Source organism: Pipra filicauda, unplaced genomic scaffold (genome assembly GCF_003945595.2).
Source record: "Pipra filicauda isolate LSUMZ 115617 unplaced genomic scaffold, ASM394559v2 scaffold45_size4122338_pilon, whole genome shotgun sequence".
Taxonomy (NCBI): domain Eukaryota; kingdom Metazoa; phylum Chordata; class Aves; order Passeriformes; family Pipridae; genus Pipra; species Pipra filicauda.
The window spans coordinates 151,803-166,291 of record NW_024104598.1 but is presented as its reverse complement, the minus strand read 5'-3'; the positions used below and the strand labels follow the sequence as shown (position 1 = coordinate 166,291).

Genomic DNA, 14,489 nt, shown 5'->3' with positions numbered 1-14,489 from the left:
GCTGGGGAACTCATCCAGGTGAAATACCACAGAAAGAACCCAGAAATACTCACTGCTCCACAGGATTAACGACAGGTAATAGATAGTCCTGAGTATCCCCAGGAAACACAACTCTCCTTTTTCTTCCTTCACCATCGGATTGGAATATCTACATAGGACAGAACAATTCTTTCACTGTGAAGGAAGAGATGAGCCCAGGTTGGGCAGTGTAGCAATATTCACCCAGACCCCTGTGAGCACTGGCAGAAGGGCTGGCTGGGCTGCCAGGGTGAGCACCTCTCCTCTTTGATGAGGTTTATAAACAAGAAGGTGTGTCTGGGGACAAGTGTCTCTGAAGCTTTTTTGGGTGTTACCTTAATTGCATGTATGTTTGGTTTTTTTCAGAATGTTGCCCAAGGGGGCTGGAAATGGAAGGAACTCAAATGATCAGCACTGCTTTTGGAGAGCTATCAAAAAATTGCCCTTTGGTTCCAGAAAGCATCCCTGCCTTAGTTTATGGGAGAATCACTTCCCATGTGATGTCCAGGACTAGGAACGGGCCTGTTCCTATTGCAGCAATACCTGCCTGTAGTTTCTGCCCTGTTCCCATGAATGACACTGCCTGTCAATCATTTCTCAAGCTTGCTTGCTGTGTTTGCAGGCTGTGACTCCTTCAAAATTAAGGCATCTTCCATGGGACAAGGGGGAACACTTTTGAACTAAAGGATGAGAGATTTAAGTGACATATTAGGAAGAAGTTCTTCCCTGTGAGGATGAGGAGTTCCTGGCACAAGTTTCCCAGAGAAGCTGTGGCTGCCCCATCCCTGGAAGTTTTCCAGGCTAGGTTGGACAGGCCTTGGAGCAACCTGGTCTAGTGGAAAGTGTCCCTGCCCATGGCAGGGCACTGGAACAGGATGATCTTTAATGTCCCTTCCAACCCCAACCATTCTGGGATTCCCTACATTGGAGTTCTCCAAGGGTCTGGAATAAATCCACGTGGTCCAGGTCTTTGCCTGTGTGCTGCAGTTGACCCAAGGACCATAAACCCTCACACTTCCCATGAAGTTTTGCAAGAAAGAATGAAGAGAATAATTTTGTGTTAAAGCCAGATGCCAGAAAGGGATGCAACAAGGGGACCAATCCCATGCATAGCTGTGAGGAGAAGGAGGGCTGTGCCTTTCCATTTTCCTACACTGGCTTCATGTCACTTCCACTGCCTGGGGCCCAGCTTTTCATTGAACAGCCATGAGAGGGCAATACCTCCCACAAAATCAAGGTGCCACTCACCCAGGACTACTTTTTGGACTGCTGGCTCTCAGCTCTGCATCCAGTCTCCAGTGTGTATTTCCAGGGGTATTTTTAGTTGGGTCAATAGAATTAGAAAGACAGGATGGTCTTTGGGCTAAGCTTTCTGCCTCAGGCTAAATCAGTCAATAAAAATCCCACTTGTATTCCTCATCTTGCAATGCCTCCAAGCAGCCTGGAGATCCTTGGGTGGTGTAAAAATGCCTTTGATGTTGCCATCCCATAGGAGCTGCTGGTATGGGCAGCCCAGTGAAAACTCTTTCTGTGTCTTGTTCACCCAAATTGCTCTGTCATTCCAAGCCACTTGGTACAAGGCAATTTGTGAGCTGTGGACTCAAGAAGGAATCCCTGGCTGAGGAGGCACAGTTGAAAGTTCCAGTTCTTACATTATATTCTATTCTAAAACCAGTTATTAAAAAACAACACACAAAACACCCCCAAAACAAACAAAAAAAAGTCTCTATTTGCAGAATGCAGATGTGCCCCAGTTGATGATATGCTGGATTAGCCCTGTTGCCCTCCCCTCCTGCCACACCAGGACCATCCCCAGTGTAACACAAGCAAAGGGATTTGTTTTTAACCATTCTGGGACTGCCCAGCCTTGTTAAGCCTTGAGTTTTCCACCTGGAAATGCTTATGGTGAGCCCAGACTGACTGCAGTGCCTTTTCTCTGATGTCCATTTGTGTTTCAGTCCCATGGTCTTGAAACAAAATTGATTAGACGGGGATTTCTTCAGTTGACTTGCCATTTAACAAAAGCATTGTAGAGATCCTAGCAGTTGTCAAGGGAATATTTTTGCCCTTTGAGGCCATTTTTCCCTGTCCTCTGGATGACAGTGAGCTCAGAGCTGCTAATTTCCAGGAGAGAAAGAACTTGTGGTTTTAATGATGCGCAGTGGAGCCAATTTCCAGACACTTCCAAACTCAACTGCCAAAGTTGCACCTTTGCAATTTGTCAGGCCCAACTTTTTAACAGCACCAACTGAGGCCTTATTAAAGTCATGCCAAGATGTTTCCTGGAGAGAAAAATCAATTGCATTGAATTGTTTGTCTTCCTAGAATGGTTTGGGTTGGAAGGGACCTTAAAGCTCGTTCATTCCAACCCCCTGCCATGGGAAGGGACACCTTCCACTGGACCAGGCTATTCCAAGTCCCATCCTTGTATTGAGACACCAGCTCCCAAAAAGATGGAATTTTCATTTGATTTTTTGTTAAAACTGAGCTGGGAGATGTCACTGGAACACAAAACGTAGTCCAAAACTGGGTGACCAGTCTCTGGGTGTGATTTCCTGCCTAATTTTATGCCATCTAAACCAGAATTTTATGAAATATGATAAGATTGTATGTGATTTCTATAATATACATTCTGAAATGTCTAATAAAAACTTGATTGGAATTCTTAAAAATTATCACAGGGATGCATTTTAGTTTTTTTCTCCATTGAAATTTACCCAATTGACCTGGAGGACATTTTAATATTTCAGCATTTCCCTCTAATACTAAAGAGAAAAACTCCCTTCCAATCCAGAGCATTTCATGGTGATCCAGTCATGATTCTAAGTAGGAATTCACCATTCAAATGAAGTCTGATTTGCATCAAGATGGGAGATAGGTGGAAATCTCTCTTAAGCAGGAGGATCAGGGACTCCCTGATGCTTCTGATCTTCCTCCTCTTTCTGCTGGTGTGAGAGTGAGGGCTAATTTAAGAGAGGAATTTGAGCCTCCCACTTCCTTTGCAGCAATTTGGTTTGGATATTGGGAAAACTTTCTCCCTAGAAGGGTTGTCCAGCCCTGGCAGAGCTGCCCAGGGCAGTGGTGGAGTCACCATCGCTGTGGGATTTAAAAGGCACGTGGATGTGGCACTTGGGGCTGTGGGTTAGTGGTGGCCTTGGCAGTGCTGGGGGAAGGGATGGACTTGCTGGTCTTAGAGGGCTTTTCCAACATAAATAATTCAGTGATTCTAATTTTGATGGGATGAATCCAGTCCTAAATCATTCTGGTTGGTGTTCTCCTGATGGCAGCCACTGCACTTCCATCCCTGATGGATTTGGTGATGTCATTGCTGCCCTCAGAAAGGCTAAAGTTGGCTGAAGAAGTAGAGAAACTTAATTCCTGTGAGGTGGAAATGTTGCTAATTAATAACACATCACAGAACAAAATCCTACTGCCTTCTCCTTAATCTTCTTCCCCAAACACTGTTGTTATCTCCCCAGGCAGAATGCTGGGTTGGGTCACTCCTTCATAGGATCACAGAATCCCTGGCTGGTTTGGATTGGAAGGAACTGTAAAAATCATCCAGTCCCACCCCCTGCCATGGGCAGGGACACCTTCCACTAGCCCAGGTTGCTCCAAGCCCTGTCTAATGTGGTCTTGAACACTTGCAGGGATGGGGCAGCCACAGCTTCTCTGGGCATCCTGTGCCAGGGCCTCACTCCCCTTACAGGGAAGAATTTCCTCCTAACATCCAATTGAACCCACCCTCTGTCAGTGTGAAGCCATTCCCCCTTGGCCTGTCACTGCATGTTCTTGTCCAAAATCCCTCTCCTTCCTCTATATATTGTCCCTGGTATGTTTTTAATAATGCACTTCAGTGAGAGAATTAGGACTATGTTCTGAAAGGTTAAAAGAATTCCCATCCTTCTATGTCTGAAGAAAATCCTACAAACAATGTCTGCACTGTCTGCACTGTCTCTGCCTTCACCTGAGAACATCGGTGTCAGTGGGGGAATTTGGGGACACTGAGTGCATGTGCCTCTGCCATCTGCTGTCACAGCACAGTAACAGCACGGCAGAGAGGGAGAAAATGCTTGTGCTGGATTTATTTATTTGAAACTTATGATCCCACACAAATTAAACTGTTTAGAAGGTTTTGGTTTTTTCAACATGGATTTTTAATATTTTAAAAAGCTTCAATTTTTTAACACGGATTTTTAATATGAATATTTATATATGTGTGTGTATAGATCCACACACCTAATTTGAAGTGTGTAGGCATTAGTCACCAAGCCATCAGTCTGTAGGAACGTCCCTCCAGGTGCAAGTCTCAGAAGACGCTGCAGCACTTCCACAGCCTCTGCATGGATTCCTTCACCTCGTTATTCCTCAGGGTGTAGATGAGGGGGTTCATCAGCGGGGACAAGATGGTGTAGATGACACAGACGTACTTGTCGAAGGGGAAGGTGCAGGGGGGCCTCAGGTAGATGAAGATACAGGGCAGGAAGAAGAGGGTGACGACCAGCAGGTGCGAGGCGCAGGTGGAGAGCGCCTTGCAGTGGCCCTGGGTGAGGCGTCCCCGGAGGGAGAGCAGGAGGAGCGTGTAGGAGGTGAGCAGCAGCAGGAAGCAGCCCAGGGAGATGAGGCCGCTGTTGGAGGCCATGAGCCACTGGGTGAGGTAGATGTCGGCGCAGGCCAGGCGGATGACGGGCTGCACGTCGCAGAAGTAGCTGTCGATGGTGTTGGGGCCGCAGAAGGGGAGCTGGATTGTGAGCCAAGTCTGGGTGATGGAGTGCAGGAACCCCCCTGCCCAGCAGGAGCAGACCAGCAGCCAGCAGGCCCAGCGGCTCATGATGGCCGTGTAGTGCAGGGGCTTGCAGATGGCCGTGTAGCGGTCGTAGGCCATCACGGCGAGCAGGAACATCTCCGAGGAGCCAACAAAGTGCAGGAAGAAGAGCTGGGCAATGCAGCCTTCAAACACAATGGCCTTCCTGCGGGAGAGCAGGTCCACCAGCATCCTGGGAATGGTGACAGAGGTGTAGCAGATATCGAGGAAGGACAGGTTGCAGAGGAGAAAGTACATGGGTGAGGAGAGCTTGGGGTCAGTCCTGACTGTCACAATGATGAGAAGGTTCCCCAGCAGAACCATGGTGTAGGCCAGGAAGAAGATGGTGAAGAAGGCGACTTGCAGCTCCCTGGTGTCAGAGAGCCCCAGGAGGATGAATTCAGTCACCTGGGAGAAGTTGCTCTGTGCCATGGCTGCAGCTCAGGCTCCCGTGGCACAGGTGCTGAGGGGCAGTCATGGGCTGGCCAGCAAGAGAAGGGAATGTGCTACAGCTCCAAGGGTCACGGATGGTGACAGCAGCGTGCATGTGCTGCTGTTTTTCCTGCTACAGAAAGCACAGTGTCATGTCCTAAATCACAGTGAGCAACGTTTGCAAAGAGCACTGTCCCCTGCTCCTCTGCCTTCCCGCTCCCATTTCAGATCTCTGACTCCCCCACACTGACCCTCACCCCTTAACCCACTGCTTTCCTGCTGTTATCAGAACACACTCTCCCTCCCAGAATTGGAGTCTCTAACAAAGCAGAAGCTGCAACCCCCTGCCCAGTTTCTCTACCTCTTTATTTTTTAAAGGAACTGTTAAAGTTCTCCAGTAGACAAATACACTCACTGTCTTGGGGAGGTTCAGATGGGACCAGCAGAGGAATGCCCATTTCCATTTACAATCCCACCAGGAAATTCCTTTGTTGCTCATTTCTGCCCAAGAGTTTCTAACTCAGCAAGCAGGAGGTTACTAGCAAGAAACCAGAGTCTCTTTTTCTCACGTGCCTCTTGCCTTTTGCACTTTCCTCAGGTCTTGCTCTATTTTCTCCCCCTTTCTGGTAGATCTCAAGCACAGAATTCAGAATATCTGTCTGCAAATCAGAGCACTAGTTTAGGAATGATCCCACTTTTCCCTCTCTCTTTCCCATGGGCTCAGTAGTTTTCCAGAGGTGCAGAAAGGGTGAAGAGTCTACAGCCACCCCGAGGTTGTACTAGACAGAGAGCTCAGAACAGGCATCACAGTTGGTGTGTAGCAGCTCTGCCTCCCTGTGTAGTCAAGAAAGAGGAAGAAACACCTTAAAGACATGGCTCACTTGACCTTTTTTAGGTCATTACACCACAGTGAGATGATTTAGCCCATCAAAGATTGTCCCTCTGTCCTTGAGTGTAAAGGGAGAGCAGATACCTGCCCCAGGCCCTATGTCTAGGATGCCGTCAGCATTAAATAAAGCTGCCTTAAAGGATCCCAATGGCCAACATTTAGCATTTACATGTTTCTGCATATTTTTCAACACTTTACCAAGGATTTCTCTCTGCCTTTCACATAAACAAACACCACCACACACATGTGCTTTAATACCCCATGGCTGACACAAAGAACATAAGGAAAGGAGAGAAAAATTGCTTCCTACACTACCCAGTTCCTAAATGTTGCTACAACATCAACTTTCTGAGCTCCACATTTGTTGCCTGAAAACGTTTGAAATCATTCAGTCCATGTTGCGAGTTCTTAATCCGACAGGTCAGGGAATTGTTCCACTCTTCTTCCTCCTGCTTGCAATTCCCATATCCTTGCTCTTATTTTTCTTGTTGCATCGAAACTTGCTTCAGGTATTTTTCAGGGCAGTTTTTCTTTCTTGCCAGGCAGGTTTTACTGTGATGGCATCAATGCCCTGTTTTCTGTCTGTCACTTACACTGAGAGATCCAATGAGGGAACATCTCCAAGGCTTTCGGAACTGAGCTCTGCATTTCCCGCATCTTCCTTCTCCCTGAAGTCACCCCACCCCAGCACAGCCTATAAATACTCCTGGAACATACTGGGGACTAAAGCAAACTGCAAGCAGGTCCCTGAGGGCCTTATTAAGTAGTTTTGCTGGTTGGGTCCCTTGGTTGGGTCCCAAGTCACTTGAGGACCTTCTGTGAGTGGAGTCCTGGGGGTTGATGAAGAGAGGAGAAAACACCACACACTTCCAAGCACTCAGAAGACCTTTGTATGAAACAAAGCCTGAAGTTTCTAGTAATAAAATGGTAAATGTAGGGTTCTACCACTGATCTGTGCATTGAGCCCGCGTGAGGCAGCAGGAAATGTTGCTTGAGATCAGAGAGCTTCAGGGCCAGGGCAGGGAGTCCTGGTTTCCCAGGGATAGACTGGATCAATGCCTCACCAGGATGAGATGTAAACATGACCAAATAGGAATGTTCACTCCCCAAGTCAAAGGAAGGCCTGGGCAGACCATCATATCGCTGGGGATATGTCACTGAGAACTGTGGCTCAAGTTCAAATCAGATTGAACTGATTCTTCCAGCCATGGTGTTAATTGAGAAGAGATCCCCCATCTTTATCTCAGCATTATTTATTTCAATTTTTTTCTTTCAATTTCTTCCCATAGCCAGCTGAGGATGAGTGAGAGAGGGGCTGTGGGGGTGTCCAGCAGCCAGCCAAGGAATCAAACCCATGGCATGAATTTTAAAGCCTAGAATCTAGTCTCTGAAAGCATGTAATCTCTAGAAACAATGAATGTGATTACTGAATTTGAAGGCCATTTCTGCTCCATCTTCAGGAGCTGCTCCTCCAATCCAGAAAGAAAGTCTTATTGACTGCACCCCTGGGTTTAGTTTTACACAGTGAAGATAAACCCTTCCTCTTCTGCCAGTCCTGCTTACCTCTTTGTCTTCCTATTCTGATGGACATATAGAGAAATTCTAACACTTTTTTGTCCATGTAATGATGTTTTACTTCTAATTTTACTGCCATCATAAAGTGCCAAGGACTTGCTGCTGTATTTCATCTCCATGTGTCACCAGTTACCTTCAGGCAAATGAGTGAGTTGTCAGCTATTTTAAGGACATCTCATTCCTCTGCTTCCCTTTCCAAAATTTTAGGGCCAATAGAAGTTTTTAGAAAATTCATGCCTTGACCACAGCCAGTCAATTTGCAGTAGAAGGGCATTGCCCAGAGTTGTGAGATTCTGGGGTCATTTCTACATTGCTGTACTGGAAATGGCTTGTCCTCCTTGTCCTGTCACTCCAGGCCCTTGTCCAAAGTCCCTGTCCAGCTCTCTTGGAGCCTCTTCAGGCACTGCAAGGGGCTCTAAGGTCTCCCCAGAGCCTTCTCTTCTGCAGGCTGAACACCCCCAGCTGTCCCAGCCTGTCTTCAGAGCAGAGGGGCTCCAACAGACATATCAACCATGCCTGTGCTCTTTAACCATGCTCAGGCTGCTGCCCTGATAAGGGTCCCCTGTGACATCAAATCAGTGTCTCAGGATTGCTTGAAATAAAGTTGATCCAACCCATAATAGCCATAATTTCCTGTTTATTGTACAGGAGTGGTTTTTGGAGGTGGGCATTAATTTGCATGTCTTCCAGTTGTTGGCAGTGGACCTCCTAGGGGAGTATTTGAGCACCCAGGGGCAGGAGGGAGAACAAATCTGAAGGAGACAGCACATTCCCCAGAAGATAGCAAATCTATCAAAATGGGAGCATTCAGACTGACTCGCTATTGTAGGAAAGCTTTCAGCTCTTACCCTGATGAACATTTTATCATGATACTGATATTGAATGGGAATAGTAATGATTTCACTGGAAATTGCCCTGGTAGAGGAAGAAGGAAAGATTCCCCTCCAGTAATTGGCACCAGCAAATCACCAAACTTCCACCAAATACCAGTTTTTCTTTCCCACCCCATGATGTCTTAAGCTCCTGTCATCTTACAAACATTGCCGTGTCCTTTCATTTCTCACTCCTCCTCACTGTCCTGCTCCACAACTTTTTCGTGCTGTTTTTCACCTCTTGGTTTCTCAGGGTGGAGCTGAAGGGGTTGAGCATGGCTGTGATGATGGTGTAGAAGACAGAGACCACCTTGTCTGCCGGGCAGGTGGCGGAAGGGCACAGGTAGATGAAAATGCAGGGCCCAAAGAACAGGGTGACGGCCATGATGTGGGAAGAGCTTGTGTTGAGAGCTTTGAGCCACCCTTTGGGAGAGTGTGTCCTCAAGGAAAGCAGGATAGCAGTATAGGATACTGCAAGGACAACAAAAGAGCCCAGGGAAATCATGCCACTGCTGACGGCTACGCGGACACTGCTGGTGTAGGTGTCAGCGCAGGCCAGCACCAGCCAAGAGGGGACATGGCAGAAATAGTGGTCCAGTCTCTGTCTGAATTCCCCAGTCTGGAAAAAAAACAACAACCTGCAAGAGCATCTCCAAGAACAATTATTTCTGTAGCAGAAGTAGTTCAAATAAATCACACAGCAGAAGCCCAAGAGTCTCAGGAGTAAGGAGATCCCAGAGGCAAATGAAGTTTTGTCAGAAATCATCAGTGGACAAGGAGCTCAAATTGTTCTTTGGACAGTTCTTAGGGTAATGTCTGGAGAGAAGTGTTGGAGTAAAGATGCCTCTTACGTTGGATGTCTCATACATGTCTCATATATATAAATTTCCGATAAATTTATATAAATTCTGCTCTCTGTCCTAAGCTAATATTTCTCATCCGCATCCTTATTTCTTATTAACTCGCTCTTACCACTGCACAAAAAAACCCCAAAAATCACACCTGTGCAACAGATGTTATCCCTTAGATGCCTGATGAATATAAATTTGAAACAAGAAGTAACACAGGGAATGACTTCAAAAATTTGGAAAGGTTTGTGGTGAATTCCTCTCTTCCTATCAGTAATTTTTACTGCCACAGTGCAAAGCACAGAAGCAACTTTTTAGCTCATGTCTGAAGTTCTTGTAAGAATTTTTAATAAAGTGTGGAGAAGCCTAATGCTGCTTTCAGTGACACCTTCCATAAGCTCTGGGGGAATACTTGCTCAGCAGCACGCAAAAATGAGACCTCCAAAAACCCCATTGGTGTTCACCTCCAAAGCATTTAAAAATTGATTTTTAAATATTTTTAATATTTTGTGTGTGTGTGTTATTGTGGCAGTTTGAGCCACATTAGAAATCCAAAATCCAACTTCCAGGCTTCCCCCACCCCTTCCCACAATTTATCCCAACACCAAAGAGAAAAACTTTCAGGCCAGAGGCTTCTATAGGGGAAGGGGGAAGCATATATACATTTTATTTACACAAATAAATACTAAACAAGCTAAAAGCAATTATATATTTTAATTTTTTTGCATGTGTTTGTTATAAATGACATTTTTGTGTGTTATCCTGACCCTGTCTTGGGCTGGGAACACCTTGTAACATTCAACCCTACTTAAAGCAAGGAGTTATTTTGGCTCCTGGAATAGCTGCTAAACAATTCTTTTTTATTATTATTATTCTCCCATGAATTTGTGCCTCCAAAGCCCTACTTTGGTGACTCCTTAATTTTTAACAGTCAGGAAAGTGTCTTTCACTAGATGTGTGATTCTCTATTCGTCTAAGGATGAAAATAAAAGACATGAGGTCGAGCTGAAAGATAGAGGGTAGGGTTGGAAGGATGGCAGCAGGGATGGGAGAAGTAAATACACTTGTAGGATTCTAGAATATCTGTTTGGTTTGGAAGGGACCTTAAAGACCATCTCATTCCACCCCCTGCTATGGGCAGGGAGACCTTCCCTTAACCCAGGTTGCTCCAAGCCCCATCCAACCTGGTCTGGAACACTTCAGAAAGGATTTGTTGAGGGGAGAGGGGAAGGGGAGAAGTTTCCTCTCCCATTACTTGCATCAGCAAAGGACTCAACTCCCACATAATATCAGGGGTTTGTGTTTGTTTTTTTAATGGGATGCTCTACCTGGACAACATTTTCAGTCCTTTTGACAGTATTTATTTCAACACTGGTGTTGAGTTTGTGCTCAAGAGGCCCTGGTCTGGACCTGTGCTTGTTGACAAAGAATAGATAGGGAATGCCAGCTCATCACAGAGTTCACAGTGTCTTTCCCCTCAGCAAATATACCTTTAGTGCCTTCCTAATTACAGCAGGAGCTCCCAGCAAGCTGTCCTTTAAAGGGCAGGTGGTGAGGAATTGTCACAAAAGAAATCATAGCCAAAGATGCTCGATTTTCTCCGATCTTTTCGAAACATGACTATGGTGCTGCACCTTTGCATTTTGGCTTCCCACTTTTCTGCTCCACAGCTTTCTCATGGCACTCTTCACTTCCTGGTTCCTGAGGGTGTAGATGAGGGGGTTCAGCATGGGTGTGATGATGGAGTAGAACACGGCCACGGCTTTGTCCTCCGCCAGGTTGCTGGAGGGGCGGATGTAGATGAACGTGCACGGCCCGAAGAACAGGATCACCACGGTGATGTGGGAGCCGCAGGTGGAGAGGGCCTTGTGCCACCCTGCAGCTGTCTGACCTTTCAAGGAAACCAGGATGACAACATAGGACGAGACCAGGATGGCAAAAGCGCTCAGAGTTATCAAGCCACCGTTGACCACCTCGGCAGCGCCCACGGCACGGGTGTCGGCACAGGCCAGGCGGAGCAGGGGGTGGACATCACAGAAGTAGTGATTGATTTTGTTTGGGCCGCAGAACGGGAGGCAAATGGTGAGAAGGAGCTGCAGGGTGGAGTGGAAGAAGGCCCCAAGCCACGAGCCCAGCACCATGAGGCCGCAGGTGCGGCCGCTCATGAGGGCGGCGTAGTGGAGGGGCCTGCAGATGGCAACGTAGCGGTCGTAGGCCATGGCCGTGAGGAGGAAGATCTCAGCGCAGCCAAAGAAGTGAAACCCAAACAGCTGGGCCATGCAGCCCACGAAGGAGATGCTTTTACTCCCCCCCAACAGGCCAGCAATCATTTTGGGAGCCGTGGTGGAGGAGTAGCAGATGTCTACAAAGGACAGGGAGCAGAGGAAGAAGTACATGGGGGAGTTGAGGCCCTGGCTGCTGATGACAGTGACCACTATGAGCAGATTTCCTGCCACAGTGATCAGATAGAAAGCCAGAAAGAGCACGGAATATATTTTCTGCAGTCCCTGGTTCTCCGAGAGGCCCAGGAGGATGAATTCCTTCACGCTGCTGGCGTTGTCCATGTTAAGGCGTTGGGGGATATTCGATGCAGAGCCTGGGAATGTGGAAAAATAAAGGCAAAATGCTTCATCAGGTTTTTTAATGAATAAAAATGAATTCTTGACCAGAAGTACAGTCACACTAAGAAATGTGTAGGATTAGAACTAAGTTTATCAAGGATGGGGGTTTTTTGGGTTTTTTTTGTTTGTTTGGTTTGGGGTTTTTTATGTTTGTTTGATTTCTGTTGTTGATTTTTCTTTCCCTCCCCCTCTACATGGTTAATTTTCCTTGCATGAGACTTCAGCCATAGAACCATAGAATCCTGGAGTGGGTTGGAAGGGACCTTCAAGACCATCTAGTTCCAACCTGCCTGCCATGGGCAGGGGTGCCACCCACTCAATCCTTCTGGCATTGGGTCCATCTGATGCAGGCTTTTGCTTTAGGATTTCAAAACCAGAAACCCTTGTGCAGGCAAAAAGCTGCTCGAGCATCCACAGGAAAGGGAGAAAACCCCAAATTGCTCTCAAAATTGCCCACAAAGGGAAGCCTAGAGAGGAAGTTGGGAAAGTTTGGGACTTTTCCTGTGCTTCCAGTTGTACTGGCAGGAGGTAAAAGGCATTCAAGAAAGGGGGCAAAATTTATAGGTCTTCCCTCTAAAAGTATCTTTCAAAGGACAGATTAGAGTTATGTGATATAATGCAGTCAATTGCAATACGAAAGAAATACAATGTGGACTGTTTTAATTTCAAGAAAGGATGAGAACTTGCACCACCTGCTTCTTGCAAGTGTTTTCCCCTAAAATCTCAGGTGGTTAATGGGAAAGAGAATTAAAGAACTTAATTTGGGACTGCAGGACTGGCTCTGGGTGTGGTTCTGGGCAAAGAGAGCCAGAGATGGTTCAGTGAAAATTTCTTCTTTGTATTTTCACATTTGAAAAATGAGGGGGGAAAGAGAAGAGAGGAAAGCAGAAATAGGAAAGAAAAGAGGAAGGAAAAAAGGGAAAGGATGCAGAGAATGTGGAAAACTTACCTTCTCTGTGTTTGAAGATCTAATTGTTTGTGTAAGGGCTGTAAGATTTGATCTCCTCAACCTCTGCCTTTCCTGGGATGAATGAGATAGAGCCCATTCTTTCAGAAACAGAGAACAGCCTCTGGGAAGCTTGCACTGCTTGCTTAGGAGGTGCAATAATCCCACCTAATTGAATGTCTTGCTTTCCTGTATCAGCAGGTGTATCTGGATGTTTCCTGCCCACGAGAGCTGCTTTGGAGGCTGCTTGGAGATGGGTGGGCACTGAAGGCTGCACACCCAGCCCAGCAAGCAGAGAGAAGGCTGAGAAGCAAATTGTTTAAGTAGCTCTTCTTAAGCATCTCCAAGGAAATCTCCCACCTCGAGGGCTTAATTCCCTGTTTCTGTAGAACTCCTGCAGCCTCTCCAAGGAAATGTCTCCTCTGCAGGGCTCTTGGGGCTGCAGGAGGGAGGTGTGAAGGCTGAATGAAAGGAAGTTGGGAAGGAGGAGAAATTAATCCTGTCCTGGGAGGGGAAGTTTACATCAGATAGTAGGAAAGCTTTCTTCACTGCGGGGGTGCTGAAGGGGTTTCAGACTTGCGTGGATGTGGCACTTGGGGCCGTGGTTTAGTGGGGGCCTTGGCAGCGCTGGGGGAACTGTTGGACTCGCTGATCTTAGAGGGCTTTTCCAACCTGACTGATTCCAGGATTCCTTGAGCTAACAGGCAATGGATGAGCTGAATATTAAACTGGACAAGCATGTGATGTGACCTAGTCCAGTTAACCATTCCCAGAATCCATCATGAAAATAGGATTTGTGGTTTTCCCAAGTCCCAAGGGGCCCATTGGATCCACTGCTTTGGCTTTATAGTTTTGTGAGAAATAAAACAGGACTTTTAAATCAGGTTTTATTAAAACAAAACAAAACAAAACAAAACAACAAACAAAAAAAACACACACACAAAAAAAGCAACACATCAATCAGGAATCTTCATTAAAAAAATGAAAATAAATAAAAATCAGAGATCCCTAGTAGTAAGTTGAAGAGAAACAGAAGATGGTCACCTCTTGATGACCCTCCAAGTCCCTGTTTGACATGAAATTTCATCACTGACAGCCCAGTGAATAAAGTCTCTTGCAAGAACTTGCAGGTTTCAGCAAAAGTCAGGGAATTACAGAGTAAGGGAAAAACCCTTATTTTACAAATTGGGAAACTGAGGGAGGGGAGGAAGTCAGCTCTTGTGCATCTGTGGAAGTCAGCTGAGGTGAGTCTTTGCAAGTCCAGGCTTTCCTATGATCACTTGATCAATTAGGGGGAGTGGCTTTCAAGTGCCAGAGGGCAGGATTAGATGGGCTATTGGGAAGGAATTGTTGGCTGTGAGGGTGGTGAGGCCCTGGTAGAGGTTGCCCAGAGAAGCTGTGGATGCCCCATCCCTGGAATTGTTCAAAGCCAGGTGGGAGCAACCTGGTCTAGTGGTCGGTGGCCCTGCTGATGGAGTGGGTTG

At 46.6% G+C, this 14,489-nt stretch overlaps 2 protein-coding genes across 3 annotated transcripts; both read right to left on the bottom strand.

Moving 5' to 3' along the window:
- Positions 1-4,222: 4,222 nt before the first annotated feature.
- On the bottom strand, positions 4,223-5,383 carry LOC113991914 (olfactory receptor 1509-like). The gene has a single exon (XM_027728651.2). It carries the CDS (start codon positions 5,252-5,254, stop codon positions 4,328-4,330), a length of 927 nt encoding a protein of 308 aa, XP_027584452.1. The 5' UTR covers positions 5,255-5,383; the 3' UTR covers positions 4,223-4,327.
- Positions 5,384-8,639: 3,256 nt separating this feature from the next.
- LOC113988640 (olfactory receptor 4S2-like) lies at positions 8,640-12,127 on the bottom strand. 2 transcript variants are annotated; one of them, XM_039386037.1, is made up of 2 exons: positions 11,130-12,083; positions 8,640-8,828 (listed from the first exon to the last, which is right to left on the bottom strand). In XM_039386037.1, the coding sequence occupies exons 1-2, from the start codon at positions 12,000-12,002 to the stop codon at positions 8,772-8,774; spliced, it is 930 nt and encodes a 309-aa protein (XP_039241971.1). In that variant the 5' UTR covers positions 12,003-12,083; the 3' UTR covers positions 8,640-8,771. The 2 variants fall into 2 exon arrangements, with proteins under 2 accessions (XP_039241971.1, XP_027578247.2); XM_027722446.2 differs by lacking the exon at positions 8,640-8,828 and having other exon boundaries at positions 10,773-12,127.
- Positions 12,128-14,489: the final 2,362 nt, after the last annotated feature.

Coding starts and splice junctions, on each gene's coding strand:
- LOC113991914 (XM_027728651.2), bottom strand. CDS start 5,254: ATGGCACAGAGCAACTTCTCCCAGGTGACTGAATTCATCCTCCTGGGG.
- LOC113988640 (XM_027722446.2), bottom strand. CDS start 12,002: ATGGACAACGCCAGCAGCGTGAAGGAATTCATCCTCCTGGGCCTCTCG.